This window comes from Asterias amurensis, chromosome 3, assembly GCF_032118995.1.
Source record: "Asterias amurensis chromosome 3, ASM3211899v1".
Lineage (NCBI taxonomy): Eukaryota > Metazoa > Echinodermata > Asteroidea > Forcipulatida > Asteriidae > Asterias > Asterias amurensis.
Window position 1 is genome coordinate 27,435,114 of NC_092650.1, and position 17,669 is coordinate 27,452,782.

At 38.1% G+C, this 17,669-nt stretch overlaps 1 protein-coding gene across 1 annotated transcript; it reads left to right on the forward strand.

Annotated features, from left to right (window-relative positions):
* The first annotated feature begins 10,589 nt into the window (after positions 1-10,589).
* On the forward strand, positions 10,590-17,152 carry LOC139935353 (uncharacterized). The gene is made up of 6 exons (XM_071929891.1): positions 10,590-10,672; positions 11,736-11,838; positions 13,425-13,596; positions 14,603-14,729; positions 15,420-15,539; positions 15,727-17,152. The coding sequence occupies exons 2-6, from the start codon at positions 11,767-11,769 to the stop codon at positions 16,055-16,057; spliced, it is 822 nt and encodes a 273-aa protein (XP_071785992.1). The 5' UTR covers positions 10,590-10,672; positions 11,736-11,766; the 3' UTR covers positions 16,058-17,152.
* The last annotated feature ends 517 nt before the right edge of the window (positions 17,153-17,669 follow it).

Sequence of the window (17,669 nt, forward strand, 5' to 3'; positions counted from 1 at the left end):
AAAGTTCAGCCTAAAATAATTGTAATTAGGCCCTGCATGTCTTTTTCAAACGAAGTGTGTTTTCCTTTTAACATGACTTGGTAAGCACTCTTAATACAAAAGAAATGATAAGATCGTGCGTCAAACCTTATGGATAAATAATATAGTAAACTGTTTTTATAAATCTAACACGGTCGGCCATTTGTTTTATGGGAGTCAAATTTTTGACTCCCATAAATGGCCGGCATGTTAGTCCGCGACGTAAAAGGAAAACCGTGTAATATCGAGACATACTTGCGTGGATCATTATATTTTACTTTTAAAACATCTTTCTAACCATATGCAATCCATAACAAATGGTTTCAAACGCTTTTCAAAGACCAACTCGACCGATCCAAGGCAACGCGTTCTTTTAAATCAGCTCTACATTTATGTCCATAATGCATAAAATCGACAACACAACAAACATGAACACGTACAGTCAAGTGGAAATACATGAATACATAGAGCGGGGCGGGGCAGAAAGCACACAGGGGAGGCAGGGAGTAAATAATGGATAAGGGGGAGAGGGGGTAAAGGGAATGGCTGGTCTTAAATATTGCTGGCATTATCTTTTACTACGTGAATAAAGAGAGAGCCAGACTAACATAGACAAAGCAAGGAGTAAACAATGAATAGAGTTGGGGGTTAGATGGAAGGGGCTGGTTCAAAAACCAACATTCATATAAGATAATAAAACCGTTTTATTATCTTATATGAATGTTGGTTTTTAATACCTGTATTGAGAAAGAGGGGAGGCAGTCAACAAACAGAAAGAGCAAGGGTTTAACAAGAAATAAGGCGACTTAGGGGTAGAGGGAATGGGTTGGTTTTTAATACCTGATATTTTATCATATTTAATCAATATTGATCTAGGTTTCTACACGCATCTAACGCTCGTGATATAACGAAAATCTAGATCCGGATTGCTAAAAGTACACGATTATTATAGAGCACATGTTATTAGCAAACGTTGGTTGGTGATTGTGTTTTGCTTAGTTTGCAATTTGTTGAGTTAGTCTCCTTAGCAAGTCTGACGAGTGACCTTTATGTATAGAGAAAAACTATGCTAGGGTTGAAACGTCAGGTCTATTTATAACTAGTTTTTCCGTTCATATCAAGATCGTTTTGGTTGGAAGCATTTTGCAAGAGCTGATTCTATGTTTTCTTTGATATAAACGTGACTTTTATCGTTTGTTTTATCGGAATTATTGACGTGTTTGTACGCCCTGGTGGTACTATAATATCAATGCTGGTTCATAAATTACTCTTTGCATGGTACTATTTTAGTGCAGTTTGCAACAGCTAGTTCTATTCTCTTTTATTTATCGGTGTTTTTATCGGCATTTTTGACGTTTTTGTATGCCCTGGTACTTAATAAACGCTGGTACATTTCGTGATGATAATTACGAGGTGATACTGAGAAAAAAATAGTTGACAATTTAATTGTGGGCCATCGTTGAGCACGACGATCACAATGCACTGTTTGCGTTTACGCTTAGACGATTAGAACTAATGTCATCCAAGTTTTTATGACAGTATTAGTACGTTATACATGTTTTAATTTTTAAGGAAGCGTTAGTGACACTAGACACCTTTGGTAATTGTCAAAGACCAGTCTTCTTACTTGGTGTATCTTAACATACTTTGTTAAGCACAAAATAACAAACCTGTGAATTAGTCGTCGAAGTTGCGAGATAATAATGGAAGAAGAAAAAACTTGTGACACGAAGTTGCGTGCTTGCAGATTCTTGATTTTGAGACCGCACGCATGATGTCCCGAAATCAATGCAAATTTTTATTTTACTGCGAAAATACCTGTTTCTCAAAAACTACATTACTTCAATCAGAGGGAGCCGTTTCTCACGTTGTTTTTATACTCTCAACAGCTTTCCATTTCTCGCTACGCTGCAAATCTCGTTGGTCAAAATTTGCCAAACTTTTGTGCCCAACGTTGGTTCAAATATCAACTGACTACATTATTGGGCATATCTTAACCAACAGTGGTTCGGCAAAAACTTATATAGGTAGACAGTTTAACGAAACAAGTTGGTCAAATCCGTTCAACCAACAGTTTGGGCAATAAACTGTATCCAATAGTCGGGTAAACAGTTTGACATAACAAGTTGGTCAAATCCGTTGAACCAACAGTTTGGGCAATAAACTGTGTCCAATAGTTGGGTAAACAGTTTGACAAAACAAGTTGGTCAAATCCGTTTAACCAACAGTTTGGGCAATAAACTGTATCCAATAGTTTGGGTAAACAGTTTGGCAAAATAAATTGGTCAAATCAATTACCCCAGGTTTGGGTGATAACATTTGACCAAGAGTTGGGCAAGTTTGTTACCCAACTGGTTGGGTAAAATGTTACCCAATAATGTAGTCAGTTGATATTTGAACCAACGTTGGGCAACCGTGTTGGGCAAAGTTTGTTACCCAACTTGTTGGGTAAAATGTTACCCAATAATGTAGTCATAGTTGATATTTGAACCAACGTTAGGCAACCGTGTTGGGCAAGGTATGTTACCCAATAGAAGTAGCAATGATGGATTATTTATTGGTTGCTCCCTTACTCAATTGTTGGGTATAAAACCAATTATGTGTTAATAATAAGCTGCAAATAAACAATATCTTGGAGTTTGTCAATTAAATTTATTCAGCATAAATTCAACATCTGAAGATTCCCAACACAATGCAATACCACACAATGCAACACAAGTAACTCTAGATCATATGTAACAATTAAAGGTTTCATCCTCCAATCTAACAGAATCTTGCCAACTTCCTCGTCGCCGCCTGCCATGATGCTTGTGTGGGTAGGGTGGGTGTGTGTGTGCACATGGATGTTATGCAATATCAGGAATACGTGTCCAAGACGCGCACTCGTGATGTGAATCCCGGGAACTTTGCCCAACACTGACCGAAGTTTTGTGCCCAACACTATTGGTTAAAGGGACACGTTGCCTTGGATCGGACGAGTTGGTCTATTAAAAGCGTTTGAAACCGTTTGTTATGAAATGCATATGGTTAGAAAGATGTTTTAAATGTAGAATATAATGATCCACACAAGTATCACTCAAAATTACACGGTTTTCCTTTTACGTCGCGAACTATCACGGTCGGCCATTTATGGGAGTCAAAATTTTGACTCCCATAAATGGCCGACCGTGTTAGTCGACGAGGTTAAAAGAAATCCACGCAATTTCGAGGCATATTTGTGTAGATCATTGTATTCTACTTTTACAATATCTTTCTAACCATATGCATTTTATAACAAACGGTTACAAAACGCTTTTCAAAGACCAACTCGACCGATCTAAGGCAACGTGTTCCTTTAATGTGATAATAAATTTGTGACAGTCTCGGGGCAAAACACTTGAGAATCCCGGGAGCTTTGCCCAACAGCCAGAAGCTTTGTGCCCAACACTATTGGTTATTGTGATAATTTTGACCAACTTCTCGGGCAAATATTTGCCCAACTACGATTATTCTCAATTGACCCAACCAGTTAACCAATAATTTGGTCAACTCTGCCCAAGCATGTTGGGCAACGATTTTGTTTAACCAACTGCCATCATTTGTAACCAACAAATTAGTAATGCAATTACCCATGCCCAACACTATTGGTTATTGTGATAATTTTGACCAACTTCTCGGGCAAATCTTTGCCCAACTACAAAAATTCTAAAACTGACCCATCCAGTTAACCAACATTTTGGTCAACTCTGCCCAAGCATGTTGGGCAACGATTTTGTTTAACCAACTGCCATTATTTGTAACCAACTAATTAGTAATGCAATTACCCAACACATTTTTTTACCAACAAATTTGCAGTGTACCAAGTAAGTTTTTATGCTAACAATTACTTTGAGTGGTTACCAATAGTACAGTGCCGCCGAATAAATTAAACAAAAACTCGCGTTGTACGTAGGCGATAACTTATCGAATATATTACGTAGGCCCTACATTAATGTGACGGCAGACGCTTCCATTATTACATGGCACTTTTTCGTTTTAATTGCATGGATGCGTGTCACGATGACAACGCATGCATGCTTTGAAGCATTTTCATCGGTTATTAAGGGCACTGGACACTATTGGTAATTACACAAACCAATTTTAAGCATAATTATACGTACTTCTTAACGAGCAATGAAGAGCTGTTGATAGTATAAAACATTGTGAGAAAACCCTCTGAAGTAACGCAGCTTTTTATAAAAAAGGAAATTTCTCACTAAAAAAATACTTCAGGTCGAGAGCCCTTTTATAGGCATCTGAAAGCACAACAATTTTGCGCAACAATATTGTTCGTTTGCAACTTCGACGACCAATTGAGTCAAAATGATCAAAAATTTATTATTTCATGCATTATGTTTGGATACAACAATTGTCTTTGACAATTACCAATAGTGTCTAGTGGATTTAAGGGGATTCGTTTTGAATTTTCTCGCCAATATGTTAATGTCTTGGTATTGCCTGGGTTGATTTATGCATGTTTGTTCTAACATGTAAACATTTTATTTAAAAAGTTCATCCCATTTTTGAGATATCGCCGGGAAAAAAACGAAGCGAATTTATCAAGTCCATACAGGTTTTGATTGGCATTAGTTTTAAAAGTGAACCAAACGTGTAATCTTCAATTATTTTAAGTGAGATCATTTTTAAAGACACTGGACACTATTGATTATTGTAAAAGACCAGTCTTCTCACAAGTTGGTGTATCTCAACATATGCATAAAATAACAAATCGTTGAAAATTTGTACTCAATTGGTCGTCGAAGTTGCGAGATAACTATGGAAGAAAAAACACACTTGTCACACGAAGTTGTGTGCTTTCACATGCTTGATTTCGGGACCTCAAATTCGAAGGTTTCGAAATCAAATTCGTGGAACATTACTTCTTTCTCGAAAACTGCGTTACTTCAGAGGGAGCCGTTTCTCCCAAAGTTTTATAATATTAACCTTTCCCCATTACTCGCCACCAAGCCAGGTTTTATGATATTTTGAGTAATTACCAATAGTGTCCACTGCCTTTAAGTGGAGTTGTCTCTCCTGTACACACACTACCAGCGACAAGACAGGGATACTAATTGATTTGTAATACTTACCCAAATATGAGGTAGTCGGATTGATGATTAACAGAAGGTTTTACAGAAGGCTCAGGAACAAAGAACGGTATGGAAAGAGTGACCATCCACACATCACCACCACCACAATCAAAATAAGGTTTCGTCCAATACCCATCGGATAGCTTAATCCGAGGTGCAGCATTCCGGACACCGTTACGTTCAAATGTAAAGTTAGACTCAATGGTGTAGTTATGAAAGATCCGATGTGGGTTATAAAACCAAACTGCTTCGTGAAGCACGTAGTCATAACTGGTCGAGAGGTCTTTTACTTCAGTTGATCCGTCCGGAGTGCGATAGGCATACGGGCAGAATAACTCGTAATCACGGTAGATGAGGGCATCAAACCCTATACCAGAGCCAAAGACTGTTGTTGGGTTGCTATCAACATTCCCGATGACAATAGAGTGTAAGAGGTCTACATCCCCAACTTGTTGACCGTGAATATGGCCGCCAGTCCGGGAAAGTAGCGTCAGTAAGTTGGCTGATCGTACAGCTACGGTGGCCTCAGTGGCCCATCTCTCTTTATCATAGTCCAGATCGAGTGTAGGTCCAAACGAGCAGTTACCCTCCTGTGCAGCCACTGCCTGGACGTACTCCAAGGCCTCCGTAACCGAGTCTCTGTTATGTCGTCCTGTACTCCGTGGAACACTCGAAGCCACCTGGAGCCAAGACAAGATGAAGACTGTTACGGCAGACAGATACATGATGTGAAGTCCGTTTATCATTACAGCCACAACGTGATATACCTCTTAATCAACAGTGATGATGCTATATACTGTACATAGAGCGACCAGTGATGACAGTTTGACCAATTTGACAGTTTGTTCAGTTGACAGTTTCAACTATGCTGTGTTGAACATCATAGCACACCCGGCCTACTGCTAATGGCGTAATATAAAGTATTACATAGGAGCATAATGGGAAACTCCGCAACGTCACTCACTTTGACTACGCAAACAATTATTAAATTCTTCTTCGCAAAATGACAGATTTATGCATATCCATTAACAAAAATAATGAGATCCATTGTTTAAATAGGGACTTGGTAAAAAAAAACATCGATTTAGATAATAACGGTTCTTTTTTTTTTGCGCAATTTCAAAGGAGTTATCACGGCGCTTGGAAACTTTGTCGTTTATTTCATTCCATAAACCATTTCAGCTCCCTGAGGAGTATGCAGCCTGCGCCGACAAGCATGCGCACTAAGCTCAATCAATCCCAAGAATCATCTTGCTCTTGTTGCTCGAGGATGCAAATGTCATTGTAGGGACTCGAACTCACACTCTAATGACTTATAGCTACCAAAACGTTAAATAGATATCTTGTTTTGTTATAGAGTAATGAAATAACTTGCAAGTAAATCAAGACTAGATGGAATACACGTGACGTCATTGGCCACCATCTTTGATGACAAGCAATGGAAAGGTGTTTGTGTGTGCGCGCTGCGCACGACTCTCAGGTAATAGGGAGGTTTAGTTGCACGTTACGAGAGCAAAAATGTGAACGTGAACGTCAGAAAATTGTGTTGTAAAAATCTCACGTTTTTATTATACGTGAAGTTACCACTATTTTCTCACGTCAGGCTCGTACATGATGACGTCATACGTGCGCGTGAAATAAGCCCAAGGTGGTGACCTCACCTAGAAACGACACAATTTTCTGGTCAGACGTTCACGTTCACGTTTTTGCTCGCGTTACGTACAGCTACCTCCCTAATCATAGCCTTTCTCACGTGCACATTTCATCAAGGTGGCGGCCAATGCAAGGCGTCTGTATAGAGCGTGAATGTTTCATTGTAAAAACAAAATACTGACTGTTTACTTTGCTTCGTGATGAAGCAGCATTTACTTTTACCATACAGTAACAACAGAGATTGTCTTCATTGCTTATTCTTGTGTCCATGTTGTTGTGCACGTAGGCATGGTGATTTCAACTTAAATCCCCAACAACTTCCCTTAATAATGCGGTTCATTAGTTTCCACACATTTCCGGTCTTTCGTTTGAAAGCAAAAGCATTGCCCGACATAGCTCGAACAAAACCATCAATTAATTAATGGTGACCGCGAATAATGCGCTAAAAAATTCACCCAAGGATAAACAGCGCATAGCTATCAATTAATTATGGGTGACCGCGAATAATAATGTATTGTCCATCACTATACGTCTACTTCGTTAGGTTATTATTATAATATCGAACAACATGTATTGTTGGCAAAACCAATAACGAATAATAACGAAGAATTATTGTTAAAGGCGCATTTTCCAAAACAAACAAATTGCGAAGCTATACGTAAGAATGACAATGTCTTGCAATTAGACGTGTCGGGGACACAGGATGAAAAGTCAGCACCCATCTTTATCTTGACCAATCTAAATCTTCACTACGTGAATTTTTTAAAATTGAGATCCGTCTTTTCTTCATGCAAGCTCCGCCCTCTGTAAGATAACCAATATGGTTTAACAAATGTAAGGCTGAAACTGCATTGATTCAAAGGTTGGAAAAAACTTCCTTCTCACAGCTTCTCCTGTGGCTACCATGGCATGTACTTTGGCATTATTTAACCTTCGTGAAAACGCAAATTAATACAAATACAATACTCTTGTAAAGGCCCCTTCCTAAAATAATCGTTGTCATTTTAAAGAGCCAATAAAGGATGATTTCAATAATTATATTGTCAACTATCCTTTTTTTATGGCCAAATAGACATCGGAGATGCCGGTTAATAACCATTTTACTCTCAAAATTTGCATTTAGTAATAAATATCTCAAGTCAAAATTGTACCCGGCCGCACGGCTTTTTCATCCGAGAGTAAAAAACGGCTTATCTATTATAATGACCGTGGACGACAGTGACGAATTTCCCCTATTTTATAAGTTTTGAAGACAGTTCTCCAGCTTTGGCATTTCCACACCAAATAGCCGCCTCTGAGGTCACGATTACGCGGGTTTGTGTTACCCCACGTTATTCAGAAATTTGGCTTGCGCCGTTCTGAAGAAAACCCATTTTTACCATGTTTTAACTTGAGGTAAGAGACTCGTTATACTTTTTATGTTTCCTGGATGGACTGCAGCTGTTAGAAACCTGCAATATCTATATATTATTTGAGATCATCCTTTATTAGGATTTGAAACTTTGCATGGTGGAGATAAGATATAGAAGAGTTTGCGGTAACACCATGTAATACGTGGTGTTACGTGGTGTTACCGCAAACTCTTCTATATCATCCTTTATTGGCTGTTTAAGATACCCGGCCCGTCCCGTCCCTTCGTGAAAAAAAAGGAAATAATTATAGTAATTTGCATGTAGAGCCTTGAGTTCAGAACAGGATAGCATTATTGTGGTGTGTCGTGGCCTAGTGGGAGAGAGCACCGGATTCAAGCCCCGACGTTTGATCAGCAGAGTGTGGGTTCCAGTCCCGGTGGTGACACTTGTGTCCTTAAAGTCACCTGGAAATAGATTTTGTTTTTCTTTCAAACACAAGAGTATAATATGCTTACGAACAATAAAACAATTTTTTTAGTAATTGTTTGTCAGGATTTATATGTTTAAAAAATGTATGTTTGGGGGCTGACTCCGCCTACCCCTTGTGTGACGTCAATCGAGGCAGACTTTGCTGCAATGCGTATAGTAAACACACAAGAGAAGGAGACTGTGTGAAGCCGAATCCAAAGCCGAATCCCTGGTTTCGAAAGGGCACATCTTGATGTATTTCATGCTACTTCGCTGCGCTAACCACACGGCATGAAAATCAGCTTTTAATGACGATGTATAAAACAAATTGATTGAAGAGTTTTATTCAGACAGATTGGGATTGGGACTCGAGGCATAAACGATATGCAGCTTATTGTGGCAGTGGCCTACCTTTTATAGCTTATTTACCTGCGTTTGTGGTTTATGTGACATTTTAAGACCAATAATTATTATTAAATTGTTATGCTGACATTATTGCCTTTTATTTAGTCATAAAGATTGTATAAGCTTTGTTAGATTTGCTTAAAATGTATGAGATGACATCCAGCTACAAAAATGTTTATCGCATGGAGTTTACCTGTCTAGCAGAAGCACCCTAATAATTATACAACTTATGGTGGTAGTTTACAGTTCACTTTAATATTCGTGTTACATTATTGACCGACGAAATGAGAGTCAAAAAGTGCTTTTTTTTTATATTTTCATGTATAATTATTTTTTATTTAGACACTCAAAATAAAACATTGGATGCCACTGAATGCCGGACAAGAAAAAAAAAACGCCTTATGGATCTTAACTCGGAGAAGACCGATTTCAAGAGGGTCGCATCTCTGCATCTGGCCTTGTTTAAAAGACTCCACTGTTTCTAAGAAAAGAAGCTTTCAAAGGATCTACGATTATTATAGGACTATGGACTAATCAACCTAAAACGCTAATGGTTCTGGCCTTCAAATCGTTTTTTTTTTTTTTTTTTTTTTTTACCTGGCGGGTCTGTGAGGTCAACTAACGTCTTTTTGAACGAGACCAGACAGAAACAAACGGTGCCAAATTTCTTTTGCGAGGTCACTGTCGCGAGTTCGCTGCGAAAGGGCACATCTTGATGTATTTCATGCTACTTCGCTGCGCTAACCACACGGCATGAAAATCAGCTTTTAATGACGATGTATAAAACAAATTGATTGAAGAGTTTTATTCAGACAGATTGGGATTGGGACTCGAGGCATAAACGATATGCAGCTTATTGTGGCAGTGGCCTACCTTTTATAGCTTATTTACCTGCGTTTGTGGTTTATGTGACATTTTAAGACCAATAATTATTATTAAATTGTTATGCTGACATTATTGCCTTTTATTTAGTCATAAAGATTGTATAAGCTTTGTTAGATTTGCTTAAAATGTATGAGATGACATCCAGCTACAAAAATGTTTATCGCATGGAGTTTAACTGTCTAGCAGAAGCACCCTAATATACAACTTATGGTGGTAGCTTACAGTTTACTTTAATATTCGTGTTATATTATTGACCGACGAAATGAGAGTCAAAAAGTTTTTTTTTTTATATTTTCACGTATAATTATTTTTTATTTAGACACTCAATGCCGGACAAGAAAAAAAAACGCCTTATGGATCTTAACTCGGAGAAGACCGATTTCAAGAGTGTCCCATCTCTGCATCTGGCCTTGTTTAAGAGACTCCACAGTCCATTGTTTCTAAGGAAAGGAGCTTTTAAAGGATCTACGGTTATTATAGGACTATGGACTAATCAACTGAAAACGCTGATGGTTCTGGCCTTCAAATCGTTCTTTTTTTACTGGTGGGTCTGTGGGGTCAGCTAACGTCTTTTTGAACGAGACCAGACAGAAACAAACGGTGCCAAATTTCTTTTGCGAAGCCACTGTCGCGAGAGTGTGTTATTATTAATACCGTCAAGAGAGGGCGCACTTAATTTGCAGTCTGACTTCCGCCCCACTTCCTACTATGAGTGAAACGTGTTGCGTGTGATGATGACAGTGGTGCGTAGACCAGACTGCTTGCTGTTGTCATTGGATTCAGGTACGCTGTTTTATTTTTTAACTCTTGGTTTATCAGTTTGACTTCATTAAATCATACCTCCATGATTAAATCTTTAATTTTAAACAAAGTCCCTTCTCCTTCTACTCATACCCTTTTTTCTCATTACAATCAATTTATGTGTGATATAGGCTAGAGGCTTCAGAATCGGAGAAGAAGCTATCCCTATTTTATTTTTAGTATTTATATTTATAATTTATCACTGTTTATGTATTAGATTATAATCTTGCCTCTGAAGAAGGTCCGGATTGGATCGAAAGCCAAGGCCATCTACCCTATTCATTATATATATTATAATTATAATATGCTCACCAACCATGGAAGTAGAAATCAACCAAGTTATAATCAGTGTTTTGTGTTCAGACAACTCGTCCGTCGGACAACTCGACCGTTTAGACAACTCGACGGTTGAGACAGCTCGACCATTCAGACTATGTTGTTGTTCTAACCAGGGGTGGAGGATGTTGTCCTTGGCAGACACTACCCTTCCCTTTTTTTTTTTTATAATTAAATTCACAAAAATGACAATTCATAATTAATAAAGACTTTTAGATAAAGTATTATTTTTTATACCAACGAACAATATAAGTTAACTTAAGATCAAAATCAAAGGAATACACAATACGTAAGTAAGAAGTGACTTGGCTGAAGGTATGAGTGACTCAGCTGAATAGTCACTTCGTACCTCGCCAATGGAATGGTACGATGTGAACAATTTTGTTACGTACGGTATGAATTTTCCCGAAGGTACGAAGTGTCCAAGGTACGAAGTGGGGATAACTCTCCGTACGACGCCACCACTTTTTCACTCATTTTTACAAAGGGATATCTCATTGAGGTAAATTAGATGTCCTTATTATTTCATATCGAATGAAAAAGTAGTGGCGCCATACAGAAACTTGTCCGTGGTTCTTATCATTATTTTATCATTTTATTTTTAACAGTCATGAGCACGCCATTAAAAAAAGAAAAGTAATGTGTACCGGTAGCAAGACTTTATTAAATTGAATACAAATAAATCAAATCACCTGTAACCATGTTTCAGTTCGCTTGGAGTTTATCTACACTGTATAACCATGCCGCTGAAGAAAGGAAAGAAAAAGAAAGGCAAAGCTAAAAAGAAAGTCAGCAAATCGGAGAGGGCCAAAGTGAGTACACTGTCGTGTGTGTGTTTTATCCATCCTGAATGTTACAAACTTAAGATAAGATAGGTTAATTTACTAATGAGATTGGTTGTTACAGTTTGATTGGTTGCATCAAGGTAAGATACAATTTTGCTGAGAAAACAGCCAAAGAGTCGCGAACCCAAAGTCTTACATTTCACAAAACTGAATTAATCCACAATCTTTTAGTGAGGTAAAGTGGGTGAAGTCACCATAGTCAATTGGTTACACTGCAGGACTTGCAATCACATGAAAGGTCGTTTGTTCGAATTCCAAAGCTACATGTAACCGCTGATTATACAATGACTAGAATAAATACTGTCGTCTTGTTACTGACTCACAATTTTTTGTATTTGTGCAATTCATAATAATAATAATAATAATAACAAGTTCTTATATAGCGCATTTCACAATAAACCGTATCAATGCGCTTTACATTAGTCCCCTGGTCATTGGGCCAATAAACATCCCTTTAATCTTTCTCAGCTCCCATTTAGGGAGTATACAGCCCCGAGCTGCCGTGGCGCTCCGAAGGCTTTTCATTCACAATATCAACCTCTACCCTCGCAGGTACCCATTTATACCCCTGGGTGAAGAGAAGCAATTATAGTAAAGTATCTTGCTCAAGGACACAAGTGTCACGATCGGGATTCGAACCCACACTCCGGTGAATTAGCACCAGAACTTGAATTCGATGCCGTTAACCACTCGGCTGCGACACTCTACAATTCATAATCATAGCCATAGCCAGCTTGGTTTTTATATCCACTTAACATGCTTAAGTGGGAACTAACCGAGTTTCCTTGATGGGAAGATAATCTACAAATGTAAACAAACAAATTAATTGCATGCATCTCTGCCGCTGATTTTTTCATCAATTAAGTTTTTGTGGTCATTAATGTTAGGATGTTTTACCAACTACGATTCTACCTGACAGCATGTCAAAGACCAGTATCCACACTTTGTGGTGACTTAAAGCCATTAACACTTCGGCACAGAAAAAAAAAAAAGTTCACAGATTTACAAATAACTTACAGGGTTTACAGAAGGTAATAGTGAAAGAGTTCTCTTGAAATATTACTCCATGAAATGATGAGAAAACATTAAAACAATTATTCTCGTTGAGAATTACGGATTTATTTTAAACACATGTCATAACACGGCAAAATGTGCGGAAACAAGGGTAGGTTTTCCCTGTTGGCTTCTCGATGACCGATTGAGCCTAAATTTTCACAGGTTTGTTATTTTTTATATCAGTTGTGATACACGAAGTGTGGGCCTTTGGACAATACTGTTTACCGAAAGTGTATAATGGCTTTAACATGCAGCAACAAACCTCTACAGGCTTTTAAGATAAATTGGTCATCAAGGTTACTAAAAAAGTATTGGGAGGAACACATCTTTTCACTATTTTATAACATCCAGTTTTGGTATTGCAAGATCAAATCAATTTTGTTAGTCATGTCTCGAAAACTAATTTGCAAAAATATTTCAAGTCACCATGACTATTGACTACTTTTTGGTTATTTGATATTGTGTTTTGATAAAGTTTTGTTATTGTGTTTTTTTAGGAGAAGCTAGAGAAAGCATGTGACCTGATGACATCAAAGACTGATCTTTATCAGAATTTCCTTGATCGTATGGATCGATGGATTGCGTGTAATAAACACAAAGCTGTAGAACTCTTCAAAAGATTTGACCTCAATGGAGATGGCGTTTTAACCTTTGACGAGTTTAAATCAGGTAAAAATGCCAACATTGTAATCCCTACAAATGACTAATTAGGTCTATCCAACAATTAAAAAACGAATCATTGAAAATTTCAACAGTTTTGTTGCATCTGAACAGTGTGATCACCCGAGAGATTTTATTTAAAGTGCATACAATGTTCATGTGGGAAATATTTTAAAATATCAATAAGAACTTGACCTTTACTTGAACCTTTTCTGTGTTAGATGTAAAAAGGTTCTTGTGGGCAGTTTGTAGTTGCTGTGGGCATTTTTGTACAACCCACTTACCACCACTTTGTTATGTATAGAAAAGGGTTCCAATAGACACAATCAGGGACCAGAGTCATGCGGCTCATAGTGTGGGTTTACCATGTTATCAAACAATCAAGTAGTCTTGGTGCAAGACCTTTCTTGTTTTCCTTTCACGCACAGCGCGGCCACATCAATCGCCCGTACACACTCACCTGACTTAGCCCACAGGTGAGTGTATATGGGCGATCGTTGTAGGTTCTGTTGGTGAGACATTGGCCGCGTTGTGTGTGAAAGGCAAACAAGAAGCGTCGTGCACCAAGACTAACAATCAATCAAACAACATTCAGTGATGAGCATCTTGTGAAAGCCTAGTTTCCACTTACCTAAAGCAGCTAAGTAGTTGGAAGCAACCATGTCCCACGCACACTGCGCATTGCTTGCTTGGTTTGTTTACAACGTACACCCACTTTGAGTAAGCTGACCATGCGATTGTTTCTACTGACAAATTTAACCCTTCCATAGTCGCACAAATTTGTTTGCTTGCGTTGTTTGATCTTAGCAATGGCAGCCAACCTACATGTAAGAAGTCAAAGACGGCGCCCTCGTACGTCCTTTTTTAACAAACAGAACATTGACTTCATAATGAAATCCAACGATGTTGTGTCACATTTATTTTGTTAAAGTCTAACAATTTGGTTTGTATTTCTTTTCATCATATTGTCTCTTCCGATCATCTTGGTTTATACTCCTGGCAACTCCACCTGTAGGGATGCTGGATCTAGACGCTCCGTGTAACGCATTAGAGCTTCATGTATTAGCCAAGAGGTTAGATAGAGACAAAAGTGAATCTATCGACTACGTAGAATTCTCCAAAGGCTTGAACTTCACAGATGAGTAAGTGGTGATATTTTTAAGATCAATGTTTGACGACAAAACATCAGCAGGCTCAAACTAAAATCTTTTGGCATGTGCTGTATTATATATGTAAAGAAAAATACAACATTAATCAGATCTAATCCAACAGTTCTTTTCAGAACCACCACAACTCATTAGAGATAGTCATTGGTGTTACCGCAAACCTTTCTATATCGTACTTCCACCATGATTCAAAGTTTCAAATCCTACTTATTAATCAGATCCTTGCATACATAAAGTCACGTTCATTTTGTTCCACTCAGTACATTTCATTTGAGACAGTTGAAGAAAACCCTCAGCATCTCTCAGATACTGCAAGATATTCTTCTAGCTGGTTTCCATTACTGCTGCACTTTGGAGCTCCCTACCTGTATCTTGTTTTCCACAATCTTGAAATCTATGCCAGTTTTCAAGATTGTAAACAGATATCTCCTCTTCTTTTGATTTTTCTTGTAACACCTCACTTTAAGAAACCTTTTTGTCTTTAGGTTGTTTTCATTTTAATTTTATTGAAGAGCAGATGTCTAAATCCGCTTGAGCTTAATTTTTGACAATTTTTTTTTTAATAAGACAAATATTGAGGTTGAGGGGATGTGATTTGATAATTTTAGAGATGTGGATCAGCTCCTTATTCAGCATTTATTAAACCTATTATTGTTTGCTTTGCAGGGATGAGGAGGAAGAAAAAGGCGAACAGCCCCCTCAATTGACGATAACTAAAGAGGAGCTACAAGAATGTCCATGTTGCAAGCTTGGTCTTTGGAGACCACAAGTTGAGAAAAATCCAAAGTTAGTCGATATATGTATTGAGCTTTATCTTGAAGCTTTCATCATTCTAGACAAATGAATGCAACAACCCTAGTTAATAAATGACACAGTTTACCTCAATTCCTTTCAAGACATTTTTTTTATTTTGGATGATTATATTTGTAAATGGATTATAATATTTGTCGTTGAATGTTTGTTTGATTTGCAGATATGTTTACATCTTCCTGAAGTTCGTCACATTTGACAATGTCCGTTCCTACCCTGGTCACTTCAGTGTGGTAGTCCACGCCCATCTAACTGTCTATGGCCTGGTTGAGATTATTAAACAGCGTATGGATCTAGGCACAACTAAACTAAGAATCTTCTCCGATAAATCAAGGGATACGTCTTGCCTTCTTATGCCAGATAAGACCCTTCAGCAATGTGGTATCGAGGGTGGAACACGCTCCAAACCAGAGGAGACGGTACTTTATTATGACTATACCACAGAGTTCCATGACTGCCCTGTTCTGATGTCGGATTTTTACTTCATGTCGTAGACTACTATGACTAGAATGTTGACTGTACCGTCCACTGTACTGCGTCCTACCGTCCACTGTACTGCCATCTACAGCTTGAGTGTTGGCCTTCCAATACTTCAACATGGCACAACATACTGCTTAACTGCCTTCCTACTGTCTGACTATCATCCACTTTGATGTGAAACATAAAATATGCCTGCCTGCATATACAAATGCCTTCTCAAACCCAATAACAACCTCTACTCTCACTGGTACCCATTGTTACTCCTTGGTGAAGCGAAGTGTCTTCCTCAAGTGTTGTGATCAGGACTTGAAGCAACTTGTATGTGTAATAATTTGCATGCAGGCCACTAACTTGAATAAAACATGCATTTTCGACTTCGGTATCCAATGCGCGAGCGAGCCTAACACATTTACAGGTTTCAGTGGAGACTGAGAGGGCATAGGCCCTTAGCCGTTTTGGTTTTGCAGAGGGCACTTCCACTGGAAAATCTTTATTGGAAACCCTTGATGGTGCACCAAAGGCCAAAACCAGGGGCCTCAAGGGCTTCCATTTTAATTCCATGCCTGAGGTTGACGAGTTTTTAGAGCTTTCCTTTACTTATTTTAATGTGTTTTAAAAATAGTCTCTACTGAAGCCGGTATATGCGTTAGGCTCGCCCGTGCATTGGATACCGAAGTCGACAATGCATGTTTATTCAAGTTAGTTGAAAGATGTGATTGATGTGCTACTCCCTAAACAGATATTGAAGCCATTCCCCGTGTATACAGTTATTGAACTACATTTCCCACTTAGAAACAATCAAATACAAAATAATCAAATTGTTGTAGAGATTTCCCGAGTCGTCCAAATTTCCTATGGTCAATTTGGCCATTTGTTGTAATTTAAATGTATATAATGTACATGTATTTTGTTATTATGGCTTTTTCAAAGTTATGTCTAATAGAACTTTTATCCAACTATTTTTAATAAGAAATTTTGATTTTTCTACTCAAAAATAATGCAATTTTCATATGAGACGACGAGTTCTATTTATGTACATTTGTTGTAAATTGTGGTATGTTTTGTAAGCAATAAATAACTTTTACAATTGTATAAGTAACTCCAGCCAATATATTGATATGTTTCAATTTATTCTTTGTATCAGTTTTGATATTTCAATCAAAGGATTAGGAGGTCTAAAGGCATGAGAGTGACGGAATACAGGTTGAAGTCCTTAATTTCAAACTAAAAGACAACAGGTAGATGCGTGGGAAAAACTGGTGCTTATAAAAAAAGGATAACTCCCAGTTTAATGCAAAGTGGACGAAGTTTTGATCAAATTAATCAGTTTCAAACATGTACGGCGGGCTGTGTGAATCTTTGTCTGTATAATATTGATAAACACAGAAGTGTACAACTGATGTTCATTTTTTTTATTTTTTTATTGACGGTATGAGAGTTAGCATTTATAACGGGCTCACTAACGCAGAGAGTCCCCCCCCCCCCCCTCCCTATGTTGCCGTCCATGTACCAGAATCGAGGTTGGCAGGATATGGCATAGAACCACAAAGAGTTTACCTTTATCACAGTTTGGCCATCTTGGTTTCCTTCTATGTGACCCATCAATGCAACCAAACCGAGGCTGGA